Here is a 20,683-nt window from a genome sequence, read left to right as displayed (position 1 = left end):
TCCAGGGTTTTTCAAGGTTGCTTGCCAATGTGAAAAAGTCCCAGATGTATTTGATTAAAAAGTTGAGTTTGTTTTTTCGCTGATCTATCTGTCCTTTTTTCTGTCCTATTCATCTTTCCATCATTTCCGTCTCCTTTTCGACTCTTGTGTTGAGTCATTGTTTACGTTTGGCAAGCTAGAAAACCATCAAACTCTGCTTGATCTGGCAGTGTATTTTGTCTTCTGTGGCTGAGATGTTATTGGCTGGCTGGTGTGGATGGAGTTCACGTCTTTGTAGTGCAGTATACAAGCTCACTGTTTGGTTTTATAAAGCCGCCGTCAGGTGGTGTTGTTTAGTCTTTCAAGAATTTCAAAAAAATTGTAACCTCTGTAGTGTCTGATGTTTAGATAACAGCTTGTATATAACCAAAGCTATGCTTAAGTTGCAATAACTGTACTGATAAGTTGGCTGTGTGTAGATGGAAATGTACGTGACCACGCCAGGACTTGAATGAATGGAAACTGCATCCTTGCAAAATTCACGCTGTATCAAATATAGTGTTGCTAAACTTGTTTAGGTGAAGTCCAACTCCCAAAATCTGTAATCACATCCTGTTTGGTTTTGTGTAAACAGATTTGAGTTACTGTAGTTTTCCATTTAGTGCTTCCTCAAAGGTGGCCAAAATGTGGCTTAGGATTTTGCACGGAAGTGATTTGTTATGGGGAGTGTTGGTAGTTTAAAAATATTCCAGCACTGTCTGGTTTTCTAGTACGCCGTTATCTGCTAAGCCATCTGACTGGGGCGTCTATTTAATCTGATGTGATTTAATTGGTCTGTGTTGGCCAGCGGTTCCTTACTGTCTGCATTCTTCTCTAGCTGTGGGCCAATCTCCTGTGATGATAATGTCTTGGGCTAAAAAGGCCAGACTTACAAAAGCTGAAGTCTGAGTTCATCATCTTTGAGGTTTCATTTTGAATAAAATTAGCGTTGTGTTCAAATGATAAATAATGTATTGGTAACCATATTGCTGTTGTCTAGTAGTAGTTTAAGAAGTAGTAGGGTTTTTCAGTAGTTTTGATTTTTGGATGCTGATAAGCTTATTTGTAATTCTTGAAAACTAGCAAGTTCTTATACCAAGTTTCTAGAAAACCTGTACTAAACCCATTTTAATTTGTGATCTCACTTAAAAACACATCTATATGGTATCCTTAGTCTAAATGCGATTAAAAGGATTTGTACTTTCAGCCATCATATCAGCCATGAAAACTAAAGACTTAAGCCTCGTACACACCGGGACGTTTATCGCACGCTTATCGTCTTTTGTGTTCATACCCAAGCGATTTTCGCAGGCGATGAGCCGAGTGAACGTGCAAATTCACTCCCTGACATTAGATGGCGCTTAATGAAAAATAGAAATACCCCGATACACATCGAATCCTATTTGATCTGCAATTCCTCTCCATAACAACTCCCTCTTATCGAGATTTTTGTAGTCGCTGTCACGTTTGTCATAAAGCTCTTTGTGTGCAGACACCAATGAGACCAGCAGCTCTACATTCATCTTGCCTCGATGCATCTTCTTGGTCTACTTACTTCCTCTTTGTCGTTAGGTATCAATGTGTGCTCGGCAAGACCGTTTTGTGCTTGAGCGCCACCAAGTCGTGTTTTACTGTAACTTCAGCAGCTCCAGGCACGTGAACAAAAGCGCCAATCTCATTGGTCAGCCAGTTTTTAACGCGGCGCGTCAAACCAAAAAAACGAGCCCGAGGCGTTTTTTTTTTTTAAATGACACTTTTACGCCTCGTGGTGTGCACACTCACATTGGCACCCTTTGTTTAGTTACGAGGCGTTAAACGTCGGCGATAATCGCGCGTGATATTCGTCCCGGTGTGAACAAGCCTTTAGGAGGTAGGATGTACTAGATTGCACTTGAATGTTACTGTATGCTTTATTTATATTTTAATTGCCTTAAGTTTTTTTTTTTTTCAATAATTAGGAAGTACATTTGCACATCCACCAGTTATCTATTCCATAGTTTGTTGTCATCGTTGAATAATGTTGTCATATTATCTGTAGCCCCTTCAGACCTCCAATTCCCCTCTGTCTTGCCCCCTTCTGTCTCTCGTGTGAAAATTACGGTAAGTAAGTGCCTCCTCCCACTGCGATATATCGGCTTGCAGTGATGCCTGTCTCGCTCTGCCTCAGCATCCCGAGCTGCAGCGTGAGCACCTGATACTGCTTGCTCAGCGTCATCGCCCAAGGTCACTTCATTCATTCCTACCTCAGCTGGAGACTCTGCACACATCCAGCCGTTTTGACACTTAATCACATCAGCAAAGGATAAATGAATGCTTTAAGCCGTGTCGGGCATAATCTGTTTTGGCGATACTATGCAAATCACATGTCCACCCATCCCAGTACCCATTTAATTACCCTAGAAGTGTTGTTCATTCTTGACATCATTCAGATGTGCCCCTTTCATTTCTTTTGTAATTATCTTTGATTAATTATGTTGAAATGGAGGGAGGTTACCACAAGACCATCACCACAGAAGTCTTCACCACTCCCTTAGCTTGATAATGTTCACATCTCATAATGGGAGAGATGTTTTTTTTTTTTGCATTGCTAAGCCTTTCTATATTTAGCAGACAAGAGCTTCTTGTTGGAGGAGAATTACAAGGAGGAATGCAGTATTGCTCATCACAGCAGGTTCCTATTACGTAACATCCAGAGGTTGCAGCTGTGACGCCATCCGGTTGGAAATGCCTTAGTGCCCCACTCGTTCAGGTACACTTGCATACTGATGGACACATTCAGTTCCATTTGCGCATCAAGGTCACATCATGCATATGTTTTAAAGGTTAGTTCTCGACATTTAACCCCATTTTCACGTCTTGAAATCAAGGGTTTTTTTGGTTGGTGTGGGAGTAACATGGAGATGTAAACTGGAGGAGTGAAACTCTTTGAACAGAAGTTAGCATTGAAGAGATTGATGGGCCTTTCATTCAGGGTTGGTTGGTCAAGTTGGCCTTTTATTCCTCTTTTGAATTATTTATTTTTCGAAAATACTTTAATTTCTTTTAATGTAGGAGGTAAGTGGTTCAGCCATCTGTTGTTGGGCCATGTGCTTATGGAAATAGGCTATCCTACCTCTTGCAGAATATTTTTTAATCTCAAAAGGCATGCCTATGGACCACAGAACAGAACGTCTAATGCACTTACCAAAAATGGTAAGAGCTGGCCTAAACCACCAGTTCCAGTTTAACTGGATTGTGTCTATATAGTTTTATGAGTCAAGTTGGTTTTGATCACTCTGTCAGGAAGTTCTAACAGATCTAATCACAAAAGTTTCTAAGGCTCATGGCTTCAAATATCTGAAAGATATTCGAGAGTTTTGTTTGAGAAACATAGTGGCAAATAAGCAAGATCCACTGTGCACACCCGTAGCCTCCCGTTTGTTCTCAAGGTTATGTCTGATTTCAGATTTATGTTGTGTAAAAAAAAAAAAAGAAAAGTTAACTCTGGTTGGTCACTGAATCCATTTTATGGTTATGAATATGAAGGTCATCACTCATTGAAGATACTAGCTGGGATGGGCTTGTTTGTGTCCATAAAAGTATGTCAGACCACTTTTTATGGTGATCTGAGACCAGTATGATTGGCACTCTTGCCAATTTGTGTTGTTTAGATCTGAGAATGGGAGGCACAAATAAAAGCTGGAATACACTACACGACTTTTAAAATATGAACAGATTTTAAAACGCTAGCCATCATACACTTACCAACTTTGTAAACAGTCACAAAGGAAAAACTGGGCATCATACACTAAAGAAATCACAGTATGCAAGGTAAGTTGGTCAAAAAATTGCATTAACAAATGTTTCACTGCTGGTCACAGTGTGTTTTGAGACAGCAAGGAAAAACTGTGTTGCTTTTATCTGAATGAAAGCAGATTTACACATTTACATAGACTGTGTTACAGAAATGACCACCTAATTACACCTTCACAATTTTAAAATAGTATCTCAATGTGTTGTAGCATCTATATGTAAAATGTGGTGGTGTTTCCCCTTTAATTTCAGCCAAGCTGTACAATGGCTTCAAGTAAGCACCAGCAATAAGATCAGCTATTCCAAAAAAGATTTGCAATCTCTTTTTTAGTCAAACCTGAGACAGAAGCTGGTGCACAGGGACCAATTTGGTTGTATTTTTTTTACAACACAGCTGAGAACATACTTGATAATGGGTATAGTTCTCTTTATCTCAAGTCTTGCATATAATGGCAAGGTAATAAATCACAGTCGAAGCTGCATACTTATAGTCTGAGGTAGTATATTTCAGCCTCTGTGTGTAGCCAGCATGAGTCTGGACTTTAACAGTGAACAAGAGGGGAGAGAGGTATATAGATAAAAGGTATATTTATATAGATATAAACATAAATTAACATTTAAAAAGGAAACTGAGATTAATGAATTTATATCTTTGCTGACTAAATAGTGTTTCAAGAAAAAGTTTCCCATTCTTTGGATAATAAACAAGATTTTGATGGCTACTTCTCAAATTGTTCTGCTAATGCTAGTTTGGTGTTGTTTTAAATCAACACTGATAAAACAAGTACCAGGAAAGAAACTTTGCTAAGTGGTGTGTGAATTGTGAAGGAACAGGAAGTTTGAAAAATGGAGAGAAGAAAAGTGTGTTGTGAGAGAGGAAGGAAGTGCTCAGACAGGAGTAAGCGAGGCAGCATCAGGAGTAGGATTTCTGCCGTGAGTGACGAGTGGCTTTTTCTTGAACTCTAGAGAAGGAGGCACGGCGAAAAAACATACCGTCAACACTAATGGCCAAAGAGGGCGCCACCTGCAGGACAACACATGGAGTTAGCAAGCATTCAAAGTACTATTTCAATCAACATAAGAGTAAGAGAATATGAAAAAATACAGAAAATCTAAAGACTGAAGATTAGATCACTAATACATCTGTATTCATATATCTATGTGCATTTCTGCACTTTTCACCTGAGTGCATAGAATATCTCCACTCTCCACAGGAGCAGAAAGGGAAAGTGCTGGAGATTTTTGAGACTCTTTGGTGGGTTCCAGCATTCCCTAAGAAGAAGGGACAGATGTTTGGTGAAAAAACCCCCATAATAAAATATATATTTTATTGTAAAAAAAAAAAAAAGTCCTGCTATAAATGGCAGTGTATGTTTTTTGGGGGGTTTAGGACTTTACTCACCAGTCCAGCAGCAAACATAGGCACGATCACTGGCTGCTTCTTATCTCCAGTGAACAACTACGAGAGGAATAAGAAGATGGTGAAAAAAAAAGTCAAATCTCTTTAGTCAAAAACTCTAAATCCTTTGACTGTCTGTTTACTAGTGTACACTAACTAGCAATATACTTCACATTAGAGAAGAACAAGCTGGAATTAAAAGCTGGAATACACTACACGACTTTTAAAATCTGAACAGATTTTAAAACGCTAGCCATCATACACTTACCAACTTTGTAAACAGTCACAAAAGAAAAACTGGGCATCATACACTAAATCAGTGTTTCCCAACCGGGAAAAAATCTCTTAATAGCCCTACTGTGTGTTAGACCTACCCGAAAAACTAAAAAGCAATTTATTTCATTTGTAGGCCTATCGTTATTTTTTATTTGTGCTATCATTAGTAATTTCTTTATTTGTTCTTATTTTATTATTAACTGCTTAGCCTCCTCGTCATTTTTTATTCAATTCAAAGTTTTAAATCAAGTTATCTCGTGCTACTGCAACAAAATTACCCCACTGTAAACTTAAAAATACACTGAGTGAGCAAAACTTTGTTTAATTACCATTATAAGCTATCTCACAATGTTTACATATGAATAAAAGCCTACATTAAAATCTGTCATATAAATTGGTCTTTTCATTAGAAATTAGCCTACTGATTGCCACCATTGATGGACAATTTTTTTAAATAATATTATTGTATGACAGTATATTCTGCAGTTCTTCCCTGCTGTACCGAATATCTATACTTTTCAAAGTATCATATCGAAGTTCGAAATTCAGATATTGTGACAAAATTAATTTTGTAGGGTGCCACAAATTTGTTAATTTCCAAAGGGTGCCGCGACTATAGAAAGGTTGGGAAACACTGCACTAAACGACTGAGGATCACACTACCAGGCTTTAAAGTCCTTCAGATCACCGCAAACTCACGCAGAAATGTGCACCTTGTTGCTAGGAGATGTGTGACAAATTAAACAACGTGTTCTAAAATCGGCTCAAAATATAAAACATATTTGATATCCTCTGACTTGATGGATCATAGTCTGAAGCTAAAAAATCAGAGTCTGTGACCATCATACACTACGCGATTTTCTATGAAATCTGTCAACTCAAATCTGCAGACTGACTCTGAATTTCGGCAACTAGCATTGACTTATCCAAACTGTAAATCGGGGGAAAATCGGGGCAAAAGTAGTGTAGTGTATTCCAGCCTTAAGCTGACAAAAAGTCAGCAGTAGGTCTTTCTGTGGCATATTAATTTCAGCTGTTTATCTCTCACCAATTTTCCCTCCAAAACATGTAGTTGTGTCATCTGCACTTCTGCTGGAAAGCATGCAAGGCCTGAGTCTCAAGAGCTGCTGCTTGAAAATGTTTGGCCAGACCAGCATCATATTCAGGAAAGCTACGTGAAGCTCCGAACCACAACATTCTGTTGTTGTGGATTCAGCATCCTCAGGGATGATACCAAGGGGCTCTACTGAGGTTTGGTTGGATGGGTTTCTATGAAACAGCCTCCCTCCCAGAGGCATCTAAGCTGCTTACAGGATAACAGTTTCCATGAGCGTCACACCTGAGCTGGGCTGCTGTTTACATTTCTACAGCCAATAAAACACGAGGCTTAGCCCTTCACATGACTATACGTGTTTTAGTTTTTTCTAGTAGGCTCTCAATCCCAGTTCTGAGGTGTTTTCATCGAGTCTGTTAGCTGAGCATGTACTACAGCAATGAGGGAATTGTTATTAAATTATGATTAAAAATGAAGAGTATAAATGGTTTGTCTATATTGGACAGCTCTGAATGAATCTTTGGTTGCCAGTTTGTCTCTGTGAGGATGGGTGGAGATGTTCGTGTAAACACTGGAGAAATGTCTATGATAGTGGAAGACCTGCTAGGGAGCAGAATCAGCAAATGAGCAACTGAGGGCACTTAAGGGCTAAATTACAGTTCCTGGGTGGTTGGAGAAATTTACTTGGCAAAAAAGGAATTGGGACAGGAACTAATCACAGAGTGATTCGTGATAGCCTAAAATAGAGCACGTTCTGATGTTCGTCATGCAGATCTGTGGTGCAGTTGCTTGAGCACCGCTGTTATCAGGAAATTCTTACTGTTTGGCATTTGACACCTCAAAGTCAGTATGCATTACACTCACTGTCTAAGAGAGTGTTTCCTTCTCTTGCACCCCTCACCACCCTGAAGGTCTTGTGTTGTGCAGCACAATTTTGTGGCTTCTTTTCTTAAGCATGTTTCCTCTACAAACATGGCATCCCACAGCTTATTTATTCCCTCTCTTGCACAGAGGTCTTTTGTTTTATTAGACCCTAACATGCGACTCACTGTCTTGGATCTTCTGTTATTCTGCTTTCAAAATATTGACAAATCCTGCAAGAATGATACAAGAATGGCCACTTTTGACAGTTTATAAAGAGGCTTGTTTGATGCATGTGGGGCAAAGTGCTGTAGGAAAATAAAGGAACCTTTCCTGATGAAATTATGTCTATATACCTGGAGAAAAACAGCTACTTTTGAATGTCCGTCAATGGAGAAAATGCTTGTTGCAGCTAGATGGTGTAGTTACAGTATTTACCAGCAGGGGCTAAATGGACCATGCTAACCAGCTACTTTGGTTGATGTACTTCTGTATTTCTCCAGTAGGAGGCAGTGAACTTCTTACAGTAAAAACAAGACTCACATCCACTGTTTGTATCTCTGTGCCTTCAGATGGAGCTTGTGGTTTAACCAGTGCAATTATACATCACATGGTCTTCTTGCCTTTTCATTTTTTTTTTTTACTGTTTTTGTTTTTTAGCCCACAGCTATTTTTGCTCTTGGTCTTCTTAAATCTTTACTGGAACTCATGCCATCCATTTCGGATGAATTATCAGTGTGTGTCTGTGCACGTTTGTGACTATTCATGTGTACCTCATTGCTTTACATAATGGTCATCTACACTGATGAAGCTTGTCTCATCATCTTTCATCTTTTTTTGTCCTTCAAACAAAGACCTTGATTAGCTTTTCCTACCTCCTAATCTGGGGATCAAAGGCTCTGCCTCCATAATTACCAACATTCAGTGGCTCTTTCACAAGATGAATAAAGCCAGTTCTTTCCACTGCTTTATTTCCTTGTCTCAATTGATGTTGCTATGGATTAACATCTGTATCCCATCTTTAGGTCTATAATCCTAATCCACTTGAAATCATAATGACTGTGTTTATTTAAATTGCTGTAACTGAAGGTGACAAAGCAGCATGATTAAACCCGTTTTTAATGACCAATATTGCTAGGGATGCATTGTTATTAAAATTCTTGCTGATATAAGATGATGATAATTGTTTTATATAACAGATAAATGGCCAACATTAAAATTCTGTATTATTTTGTCTAAATAAACACACTAAAAATAAAACATTAAAACTAAAACCAGTTGTTTTAAATGCTAGATGCTGAAGAGAATTTTGGCATCACAACATTATAATGCACAATATGAAAAATGGATATGAGATTTGCTAAAACTTAAACAGTGTTATTAAATAACTAGTTAACTAATGAACTAAATAATAAATTAAGTTAGCATTAGATGATGTAACGGATCATGTTATCTAGTACCAGCAGCATCTGCCATCATCTAGTGAGCAATAGCATATTAACCAAAGGCTGATTTGGTGCTAATAAACAAACACCGATAAATTTAAATGAACTTACACAATATTTAAACAAAAAATAACTAAATCAGAAAATGTATATTGACCAAACATTTGGTAGATTTTATAATGGACACTAATTAGATGGCTTCTTTTGTTCATTGGTTAATTGGTTGTCAAGTTATCATTGACACTGTATCGCTACTCTATGGAAGCCTGTTTCCGCCATTGAATAAAAAATAAAACAAGGTAATTGCGACTTTATCTCACAATTCTGACTTTTTTCTCGCAATTGAGTTTACATCTTGCAGTTTTTTTTTCCCTCAGAAGTGCGAGATATAAACCGCAATTCTGAATTTTTTCTCGCAATTACGAGTTTATATCTCACAATTCTGACTTCTTTTCACAGAATTGTAAGACGTAAACTCGCAATTGCGAGTTACAAAGTCCAGTTCAAAAAGAGTCCAAATAGAGACTATTCTTACAATTGCGAGTTCATATCTCACAATTCTGACTTTATTTCTCAGAATTGCATGTTTATATGACTTTATAACATGCAATTGTGAGTTTATATCAAACAATTTTTACTTTTTTTTTTCTCAGAATTGTGATATAAACTCACAATTTTGACCTTTTTTTTCTTGAAATTGCGAGTTTACTTGCAATTCTGAGAAAAAAAAGTCAGAATTGCGAGATGTAAACTCACAATTTCAAGAAAAAAAATCAGCATTGTGAGATAAAAAAAACGTCGCAATCACCTTTTTTTTATTCACTGGCGAAACGGGCTTCCTACTCTGTACTGATTCAGGGGGTTTTATTGGACAATTGCTACATAGTTGCTTTTGAAGCAAGTTAGAACTGCAACTACCAGCTATTTTGAGATTTTGATTAATCTGCCGAGACTTCAGGGAATGTTTGTAGATTTTGATATTTGCCCCGTATCAAGATTTCCAAACTGAACCTGAACCTCCAACCGCTGGAATGCTGCGTGTGTGGTGAAGCCTTTTGAACATGCTACAACACGCTTCCAACTTCTCGCTTTGTGGCACTGTTTCCTTCATTAACTCTTTTGCTCTTTCTTTTTCTGCCCCACTGGCCTTTTTACTTTACATCTGCAGGGCCATTTTCTGTTTTATTGTTATATAACTATTTACAACCAAAAATTCTATAATAAAGTCAGACTTGCACAATCGGTTTAAAAATCAGATTTTACACATTCCCGGGATTTGCATATATTTCAGCCAGAAATGAAACAGAATCTCTCAAGCAAGATTTGTAACACGATTGCTGTAAGAAAAAAAACCCAGATCTGATATGTTTCCTGAAAGGTTTTTTTCCCTCATCCATCCATCCATCCATCTCTCTCTTGCTTTCACTGCTCCCCGCCGTGTGTTTCTTAGCTGAGAGCAGAGCATGTTGGTGCGTGCAGTTGCTCCGTGGCAGGAATGCGCGATAGGATGCAGGACCATGTTAAAAATGGCCATCTTCCAAAATCTCTCCAGGACAGCAGGGGACATGAGCAGATAGACAACTCATGGTGTTGCAATAAATTATTTAATGCCTTTGCTAGTGAAAAATGATCAGTTCATACCAGAAAAATAATAAAATATTAACTCTTTTAAACTTTTTTAAAATTATTTTAAGATTTAGATTTGCTTGTGGGAGTGATTTCATGAAGGTGTAGCTATCTCATGATTCCTATAATGCTTAATCATCAACACTGATTAATGAGGGATGAACTTCTCTACACTTCAGCAAGTTGAAATGATATTAGTAATCACAGTGGAAGGTTCTTGCAGAGTTTAATGTCTTTTCTCCCATTTGCGACAGGATTGTGGGTAGGTTCTTATCTGTCTTGTTCATCTCATGTCGTCCTAGGCATTTCAGCAGGGCTGGATTACTCATCTGCTGGATGCTTTAGCTCCGGGCCTAATGTGCTGTGTCTGAGAGGATTTTTTTTCCTCTTTGCTTTGTCTAAGAGGAATGTTTGTTGACTTTCTTACCGAACGAGTCGAGCGAGCCATGTGACCAATCATATGATCGAGCTTGAGAGAAAAACAACAATAATTGTTTTGGATGCTGGCACAAACTGTAAATTCAGCTAAAAATGTTTACTTTTTTTTTTTTTTACTGGACTTACTATTTTTATTTTATTATTAACCTGGCCTTCTCTTATTGAATGAGTTGAATGATAAGCTTTTGCCATGGCTATTGCTCACACTGCATACAAGAATATGAAAAAGATTCCAGCACCACTTGTGATGAAGGGAACTTTAATACTTAAAAAAAAATACCAACGCGTTTCAGCCTAAGAGCCTTCCTCAGGGTATTTAAGGCTCTTAGGCCGAAACGTGTTGGTATTTTTATTTTTTTTTAAAGTATTAAAGTTCCCTTCCAGTGGTGCTTGATTCTTTTTTTCATATTCTTGTACACAGTTTGTTTCCATGCACCTTGTGAAGTGGTAAAGTTGTGCCAGATCCCATCTCACTGGTATTACTCGCATTGGCCTGATGTCACCACCTCAAACATGATGTCTGGTCCTACAGTACGTGTTTTGTACAATAATTGGTAATTGGACACAAGAACATGACTTAATGCTTTAGACTGAAAGTAAAGGCTGAACAGGAAGCACGTCCTGTAAATCAGTGACTTAATTGTGTTATCAGACACGGCAGATGCTGCTGGTATGTTGTTTCAGTTGTCGTGAATCAGGTGGTGAGTAAACATCTCATGAAGTGTGTGGGATCAGACAGAGGTTTTGGTTGGGCCTTAGCTGACAGATACCATTTCACTACGCAAGTCCAGCCCCTCATGTATTTTTCCAAAAGAGTCACTTGCGTAATACGTGAAGATTGATGAGATAATATGCTATTTTTATTTTTTTTTACCTTGAGGAACTTTTGTAAATGTGGTAGTTTTACTAATTGTCTGTCATCAGAGTACGTCAGAATAACTGTTTTTTTTTTTGAAGAACTTGTGGTTTTATGATTCACTGGCTTCTTGATCAAATATTTTCCTTTTGGATTTAATGGGAAGACGAACAAAATGCCAGTTAAGAAATAGCTTTTGCAACAACTATGTTATATAAATATATTTTTAATGAGGTAAAAATAAAGACTTATTTCACTTATAATCACCTAGATGTTTCTGCATTTTTATCAGTCTTTTCTTTATCCAGAGGCAGTCAAATTATGATTTTTCAGACATTTTCCCGCTTGTAAAGTATTAGTCGCCCCCATATACTCAAATAGACTTTTTCTAATGTTTAATTAAAATTCTGTTTTAGTTTAAACACATTCCCTCTGCTCCTCTGACAGGAAGTTATTTGTAGTTTGGCTTCAGGCACAATTCAGTGTCAGGCAGACTTTTATATATAAATATATTTTTACCCTTAAAATATTATTGAGCCCTTTATATGTTTGGCTTTGAATTTGTAAATGTCCTAAATATTAGGACAATGGTTTTTGCCTCCAATAAGACTTAAGTAGCTCTTAAAATGTACTAGTGTCTGATTATTTATGTCGAGTTTAGGTGGTCGTAAGATGTTGCTTTTATCAAGGTTTACCAGAATACAACCAGAATAAATAAACAAGTAGTGCATTGTCACTTTACCTCAGAATGACTTGTAATTATGGTAAATGTTTCCTCTTAAACGTAACCGTAAAGAAGTAACTTCATTCGGAAGCCGGTCACACCACATTGGCCGGAATATTAAACACACTGTCTGACCGAGAGCAAAGAACAGAGAGCAGAACTTCAAACTGCATGTCAACCACAACACGCCCCGCCCACGCGCGCCTATGATTGGCTGTCTTCTTGCGTTAACATATCATGCCCCGCCCGTTAACTGTTCTGATTGGCTGGCCTTTGGTAGAACGAGAACTTTGGAGCAAGAACTTTATATTCTCTTACTACCTAGTCTTTGAAAAGATCCACGGAAGGGAAAGGGAAAGACCGGTCAGTTCAAACGCCTTGGACTCTCAGTCCATTTTTTTGTCGTTAGCACTTCGGATATGCACTCCCAGAAAACTCCCAGAAGCGGATTAAGTTGCAAGATGGTTCTTCAGGCTGTTGGTAAAGTTTTAAGGTAACGTGGCTTTGCTGTTTTTTATTCATCCAGTAGATTTGCATGTCTCATACAGCTGCATAAACCTAAATAGGAGCTATAATAAACAAAGTAACAATATTTCGTTAATAAATATATATGTGTGCATAATTTACACATTTTAAGAGCACAACAGTGCATTTAGGAGAATATAATTTTTAACGCAGTTTCACGTATCTCAAATAATTATTACATTAATACTAATAGCATGCATATGGAGGGTATAATATATACGAATATATTATTTAAAAATATAATTTTTATTTACTATAGTAGGCAATTAGAAGCCGCGTCATCCATCAAAACTTTATAGGCAAATTGTTTGGTTGAAATTTAAATAACTTTTAGGCTTTTCTAAAAAGAGACATATTAAAACTATTCGGAATTAGAATAATAAAAAAACATTTTACGCTGAACATTTGTTATTGGGACCGATTATTCGCGCGTGCTGTTTATGGAGCGAGAATAATAACATTCCGATCGCAGATATACGATTGGTTGAGAAAATATGTGTCTCATGCATATTCATGAGCAAACATGAAACGTTTGTAATGATTCACTGCTCATTTTAATTGTTTGGAAACTTAAATTGTTCGAGCACTTGCACCGGATATTACACTCGGGGAAAAACAGATAATGTCTTATAAACGATATATAGATAGATAGATAGATAGATATGCAACTATTCTGCAAAAAAAAAACAATAAAAACCTGCATGTCTGTCTAAAATGATTGTTACAATGATTTACTTTGGAATACAGTAGAGACAAGTGCAAAGAAAAAAAAATAGAATCTAATTCATTCAAGAGGGCTCTTAATTCAATAGATTTCAAACAAGATAGGCTACTGTATATGTGAGTTTATAAGTATTGTATTCCATGGCTCTTTTTTAACCTTTAAGGGGTAAATTTGTGAAATTGATTTGGAAAGTTTGTGTTTGTGAGGGATGGTCTCAAAGACCTCTCTCTTCAGCCACCTCTCTGTGGTGGTGATGCTGATGACCTCTGGCTGTACCGTCCCCATGGCGCTGTTGCTGTGTTTAACACAATACTGTCATCTCAATGGCTCTTCACACACTCCTGATGCCCATGAGAACTAGGAAGTCCAAACTTGGCTAGACGCACTCAGCCAAAGGCCAGCAAGTACTTTAGAATCAATGCTGAAGGTCACCCTGTTGTTTGAAACCAGTATAAATGCTCATAATAAAATCCCGTTTTTATTTTATCATTATCCTGACTGTACAGTAAATAAATTGTGGCACTAATATTAATATCTAGAGAACAGGATGATTGATGGCCAATATAATAGCACTATTTACGTAATACTTGATCTACACAGAATTGCTGAAATGTAATAAACACTTGTTTTACACTATTTCGATTCACTTATTAATTATTAGTTAACAACTGTCTATAATCTCAAAAATTGGCCAATTAATCATGCTGGCCGGCCGCTATGTCAATCTATTTCTACCTGTAAACCAACTTTATCGATGGTGCTTTTTGCACCAAATTTTGATCTTGACCAATGGATTGTCATGTCATGTGACATTCAATCATGGCTATTTATGGGTTTCTTTTGTTTGCTATTTTCAATCACTTGTCCTTGTGTGATGAGAATGAACTCCATGGCAGTTTGGGGAAAAACTTTGCACTGGCACTGTTTAGCTGCTTTTTCTTTTTTTTTAAAGAATAATGTAATGTTTTCCTAAAGAGCAAAAGAGCCCATTCAGGTAGGTGCTGGATTTTTTCACTGCTGTTTACTAATTTCCAGATTGTAGTTTTTGGTATCCATATGGCATCTTTGAAGTTTCCAACCCTGTCCTGAGTCAGAGTGATTTAGGGATGTTTATATGTTTTAGCTGCTTGCAGATGCTGGATGACAATGTGCACAGTGTGTTGCATAATGTCAGGCTTCATGAATATATCATCTTTGAGATTCTGAACAGCATGCTGTGTTTAATAATTACTTTTGACAAGATGTTTAACTGTCAGTGAAGTAAATTGTTTAATTAAGTTCCCTAAGAACTTGTGATCTTTATCCACACCAAGCCTCTGAAGAAAACCAGTGAACGTTTCCATGCTTTAAGATAAACACATGTATTAATGTTTTAAATTTAGTCACAAGATAAAATCAAGTCCAGGATTCTCCTGCTTGATTCGGATAAAACCAAAAAACAATGGAAAACAAAACATGGGAATGCATTTGAGGTTCCAGAACACCATGTTATGTCAGTACCCCGGTATAGTTGTTTTTTACATCAAGAAACAGTTTGTTCGTCCAAAAATCTGAACGCACATTGTTTTATTTTAGCCTTCACAGGGTTTCGTAATTTTGCAGGAAGCACCGTTTTTGTGAATTATGTGGTGAAGGGCAAATTCTCAAGCCATTAGCTAGTTTATTTTAGAAAGAAAGAAAAACTTTCTAGCTGCCAGCGGCCGTCCTGTTACACACACACACACACACACACACACACACACACACACACACACACACACATCATGCCCACTCATAGCAGTTTCCTGCAAATATCTTTGCCATAAAAGGTATTGTAGTTTCCAGACTCTCAAACCAAGCCAATGTTTTGACCAAAAACCTGTATCATCCACTCAGCTCTAGAAACCCATCTGTGTTTGTGTATCAAACACTAAAATCACGTTTCTCAACATAGTTTTACAGATTGCCATTCCTGGCTCCACTTTGGTAGGGTTCACACTTAAGTTTAATCTGGTGTCACTCCACTTTTGAGGTATGTGATTTGACTGATTTGCAAATAAGAGTAATATACAACAACAAAAAAGCTTAAAGCTGTGTGATGTTTCTGTAATGTTGATTGTGTCAACATTGTGTGTTCAGAAGCGACTCCTTTATTTTGTAGAATGGAATTTAGGGAAGTCACTCCGATATTTATGTTTAGATGTCACTCCCAAAACTTTGCAGAATGTAAAGAAAACATATCGTCTTTGAATTCTGGACATTAAAATATGTCCGTTATTAGTCAGCAGAGGGATGGGTTTTGCGGGAAGCAGAGTGTTTGAGCTCAGCTGCGCAGATCCATCAAAGGATCTGGGAGATGTTCAGATCTTCCAGCTGGCTCAAGCCTCAAGTTCAAATTCCTACCAGCTGGACCTGACAGCTGCCCGCTTGCTTGCTGGCATCACTTTCACTTGATAAGGATGGTTGATCCTTCAATGTAGATCCTTTATACTGATCTTAGATCAGTTGTGCAAGTTCTTTGTTAATACATTTCTGTCATGACAACTCTCTGAGAGTTTAGCATGGTAATATACTGCTACAGCAAGCACTAGCCAAGTATTTGAATGTTGAGCAGCAAGCTCATTGGCTGCTGATGTGAAAAGACACCAGTCAGCTGTGATGTGAATAATGGTGTAATTTTATCAGATTGAGTTCAAACGACAAATGACAGAATTTAGATTTAGAGAAAATGTCATATTGCACCATGGCGCTTCGGGTGTCGAGTTCGAATCCTGACTCGCGGTCCTTTCCTGATCCCATATCCCTCTCTCCCACTTCACTTCCTGTCAACAATACTGTCCTATCATAATAAAAGGCAAAACCGCCAAAAAAAAAAAAAAGATAAATTTAGAGAACTATTTTACAAAGTGCCGTTTTTGTACGAATGTGTACGATGTGATTCATACAGAAATGTGTGATTTTTAGAAAAAACAAAAACAAGCATATGATGAGATTCATAAGGAAACATGCTTTTTTGTTTGTTTGTTTGTTTGGTTTGAAAAAAAAAGCATGAGGCTCCACTTCTAAACCTAACCAGTGGGACACATACGCAGATCGTACGAAAACATACAAATGAGATTGTACGAATTACCACCAATGCCCTAAAACATAAAATGGTGAAATGGTTCTGGTTGGTTGTTTATCAAAAGATCCCAGCCAGGCCTTTGTTATTTTGGTTTCTAGATATGGTTTTGGTTCTTCAGCATAAGTTTGTTGGATGTCCATTTTATTGTTTTAATCATAATTTCAAGTATCATTAATTTCAAAAGCACTGGTGCAGGACAGGTTCTGCAATGTTTATTACCTCCTATTGTTCCCATTTTAATAATGAGGTGGCTCATCGTTTAGGGACAGTTTGTCATTGTTGAAAGAGGACCAATAAATATCCTCTTTTTTTGGTTCTTTCTCTTTATTTCCTTCATATTAAAAATTTTTTTTTTAGTATCTTTGACCACATTACCCAATCAGTAACTTGCTTCATGGTGTAAATTCCCGTGTTGATTTATCTCTGTCTTTTTCCTGTTTTACACGGAACACTAATCCTGAGTAGTTAAACGGAATGACGTCCAAATAAAGTTGAAGTTTACCAGACTCCCCACGCTCCAATGATGTTTGATCGGACCGTGCTTCATGATTAACCCTTTTAGACCTTTGACACAAGTCAGTTTAAGACCTCGATATGGATAAAATCTTTCCCGCTCCGAAGCAATCCAGAATCCTGACATTCCCACAAACTGCTCCTTTGTCTTGGCTTCAATTTAAAAACAAAATATATGGACTTTGGTCTCTGAGATAAGTCCTCTTCCTGGTCCTTGATGGACCGTTGTGTGTGAAAAGAGGAACTGGTGAAGGTGGTCAGAAACTTGAGGTTGGGAATGAGGCGTTTACAGTATAGAGAGGCTTTAACAAGAAATCATGTTGGTGGATGAGCAATAAATTCAGGGAGTTTTATTGTGTGATGTGGAAGAAAAGAGTTCAAATGAACGAGCAGTAAAGAGAAATTCTTCATAAAAGTGCCTTAGTTTTCCACATAAACATCATAAATCCGAGAGGAGTTGAAGTGAGTGCAAGGAAAGGATGTAAATTCTTTATAACCTGTCTTTGCCTGTGCTCTCATTATTAGCTGTTTAATGCCCCTGTAACCTTTGTCCCAGCCAGCTGCGGGATCTGCCACAGCAATGCAATTCTGACATTTACATGTTAAAACTAGCACTGGAAGTACAAGTCTGTTTTGACACCTGTTTTGAAACAGACAAGAAATGTGGGTTACTCCAAAGAAGCAAAACAGAGATGTAGATCTAGTTTTTGTCAGTGGAAGAATAATTTCTTGTCCTGATCTATTAATTTATTAATAAAAAATAAAAAAAAGAAATATATATATATATTTAATATACAATGAATTGAATACACATCTTTTGTGATGAGCATGTTTTTAATTTCTATATTTATTGTATTTAAATTTTGTAGGGGCCCTAAAGTAAAAAAAAAAAAGTCTAGTGGTACAACTGTTTTGGTTTTGATGCCAAAAAAATAAGAAAAGAAAAATGAAGAAAAAAAATCATTAAAAGAATTCTTTAAAAGAAAAGCTTTTATAACTAATATTTTATTATTATTGTTGTTGTTGTTGTTGTTGTTGTTGTTGTTGTTGTTGTTGTTGTTGTTGTTGTTGTTGTTGTTGTTGTTGTTGTTGTTGTTGTTGTTGTTGTTGTTGTTGTTGTTGTTGTTGTTGTTGTTGTTGTTGTTGTTGTTGTTGTTGTTGTTGTTGTTGTTGTTGTTGTTGTTGTTGTTGTTGTTGTTGTTGTTGTTGTTGTTGTTGTTGTTGTTGTTGTTGTTGTTGTTGTTGTTGTTGTTGTTTCTTACAAAAAATGTATCTTCAATGATTATTAATATTTGAAAAAGTTGTCCACCAAAACAAGTCAGGTGGGGCAACCAACTTGCATAAAACAGGAAATGACATCATAGAGAGCACCCCTGCAGAACCTCATGACTTAAAATTTGAACTAATTTTTATTATTAATATTATTTTTAATTTACTTATTTTGATGAGGCAAGGTCAGTTCAGTTCAAAATGTCATGTGGTGCAACCCCCCCCAAATATTACTTTATATTATTTAAAAAAAAAAAAAAAAAATTTCTAAATAATTAAGATGTGTACATATTTCAAGTTATTAGGAACATATATTGTATTTTACTTGATAGTTACACCACATGACATCTTTAGTCTTGCCATTTAAACTGTGTTTGGGAAACATGTTTGAAAACCACTTGTGCATTTGATGGCACTAATGGCAAAAAAAAACACACACACACATATCACGCACTTCACTCTGTGCGTCTTCTTGCAGGAAATCCAAAACGAAGCCCAATGGAAAGAAAGTGCCTGCTGAAGAAAAGAAGCACTACATGGAGCCAGAGTACACAAAAGTGCGGGTCATGGACTTCGACCTGAAAGATTTGGTGGTGCTTCCCACCAAAGAGATCGACCTCAACGAATGGCTCGCCAGCAACAGTGAGTTCCCAAGCAAACATTACAGCCGCTATGAGTGTTTGTCTTGTATTTTGAGGCTTAGAATCTTTGTCCGTCTTCAAAAATAACCTTCTGTTAGTCAGGAGTTTGGAAATCAGTCGCATTTTAGTGTGTGAGCACAAAGCCTTTTTGCAGAGTATGACATTCTTAATTAGTAAATGCTGTAAAAATGCTAACAATTTTATTGTAAACAAATGTTATTTTCTGTTAAAATGGAAATGTCTTAAGGAAATAAGTGGTTGCTAAGTGCTGCTTGCTAACTAGTGCTCATCTTTAGGGTTAGTTATTTGAACAGACCCCTATCTGCAAGTATATTCTTCTAAGTGACTGGACTTTTTTCATGGTGAACAATAAAACTTTTATTTTTGATGTTAGCATGTTGCTAAGCTAATGACAAGATAGGAAATAATGTATATAATAATATATATTTCCTGTTAAAAGGGAAATGTAAGTAACTAGTGCTCATCCTTAGAGTTAGTGATTTGGTCAAACTCCTAACCATTATTATACACTTCTAAACTTTCAAGTTTGATATCAGCATGTTGCTAAGCTAACCACAGGATAGTCAATTAAAATAAAACGGTACACACAAATTTCACTATGAACCCGATAGCGGTTTCAAATGCAGCTTGCTAATTGAAATGGCTAACTAATGCTAATCCTTAGGGTTAATGATTTGAACAAACCCCTAATGAATTTCACCTAGTGAACAATAAAGCTTTTCACGTTTAATGTTAGCATGTTGCTAATCTAAGGATAGTTAAATGAAATAAAAAACAACATGGTGCACAGAAATATTGTGTGAAATAATGTTTTAATGTGTGAAGTAATGTTTGTGAAATAATGTTTACACAACTGTTATTTATTGATCATTTGTGGTATTGAATGAAATATGTTCATAATCGACATTTAATAAGTGTATAATCGACATTTCTCTCGCCTCATCCACCGTCTTGGATTTTTTCATCAAGCTTGTCACTGTGCATTTTGGGATTTTCGATTACGAGAACATGGTGTTTAATAACACACCAAAATTAAGTTGCTACGTTTTTGAACAACCTTGCCGAAAAAATCTGAAAAACTAGCTTAAAGGGTTAGTTCACCCAAAAATGAAAATTAGCCCATAAATTTCTCACCCTCAAGTCATCCTAGGTGTATATGACTTTCTTCTTTCAGACGAAGTCAGATGGAGTTATATTAAAAATGGTCTTTGATCTTTCAAGCTGTTTAATGCGACTCAGTGGGTGTAGCATGCATCAGTCCAAAAGCAGTTAATAAAAATCGCCCATCCATAAAAAAAAGTGTCTCACACGGCTCTGGGGGGTGAACAAAGGCCTCCTGTAGCGAATCGATGCATTTTTGTAAGAAAAATATCCATATTCAAAACGTAATAATCACTT

At 36.9% G+C, this 20,683-nt stretch overlaps 1 protein-coding gene and 1 long non-coding RNA gene across 7 annotated transcripts in view; one reads left to right on the top strand and one right to left on the bottom strand.

The window, feature by feature from the left end:
• The window catches only part of mob2a (MOB kinase activator 2a), a 58,216-nt gene that overhangs the window by 30,464 nt on the left and 7,069 nt on the right, over positions 1–20,683 (top strand). For 4 of the 6 annotated variants that reach the window (XM_016469819.1, XM_016469821.1, XM_016469816.1 and 1 more), the window contains exon 2: positions 19,102–19,265. In XM_016469819.1, the coding sequence (XP_016325305.1) occupies positions 19,102–19,265 (164 nt within the window). Of the gene's footprint in view, positions 1–10,647; positions 10,734–12,464; positions 12,983–19,101; positions 19,266–20,683 lie in introns of those variants that run through there. The other 2 variants (XM_016469820.1, XM_016469815.1) reach the window with 2 other exon arrangements.
• On the bottom strand, positions 3,823–5,269 carry LOC107675460 (uncharacterized). Its single transcript, XR_001632599.1, has 3 exons — positions 5,213–5,269; positions 4,993–5,082; positions 3,823–4,834 (listed from the first exon to the last, which is right to left on the bottom strand). It is a non-coding gene; the product is annotated as an uncharacterized LOC107675460 (long non-coding RNA).

Source organism: Sinocyclocheilus anshuiensis, unplaced genomic scaffold (genome assembly GCF_001515605.1).
Source record: "Sinocyclocheilus anshuiensis isolate Anshui unplaced genomic scaffold, SAMN03320099.WGS_v1.1 scaffold1270, whole genome shotgun sequence".
Classification (NCBI taxonomy): domain Eukaryota; kingdom Metazoa; phylum Chordata; class Actinopteri; order Cypriniformes; family Cyprinidae; genus Sinocyclocheilus; species Sinocyclocheilus anshuiensis.
This window is presented reverse-complemented; position numbering and strand designations above follow the sequence as displayed.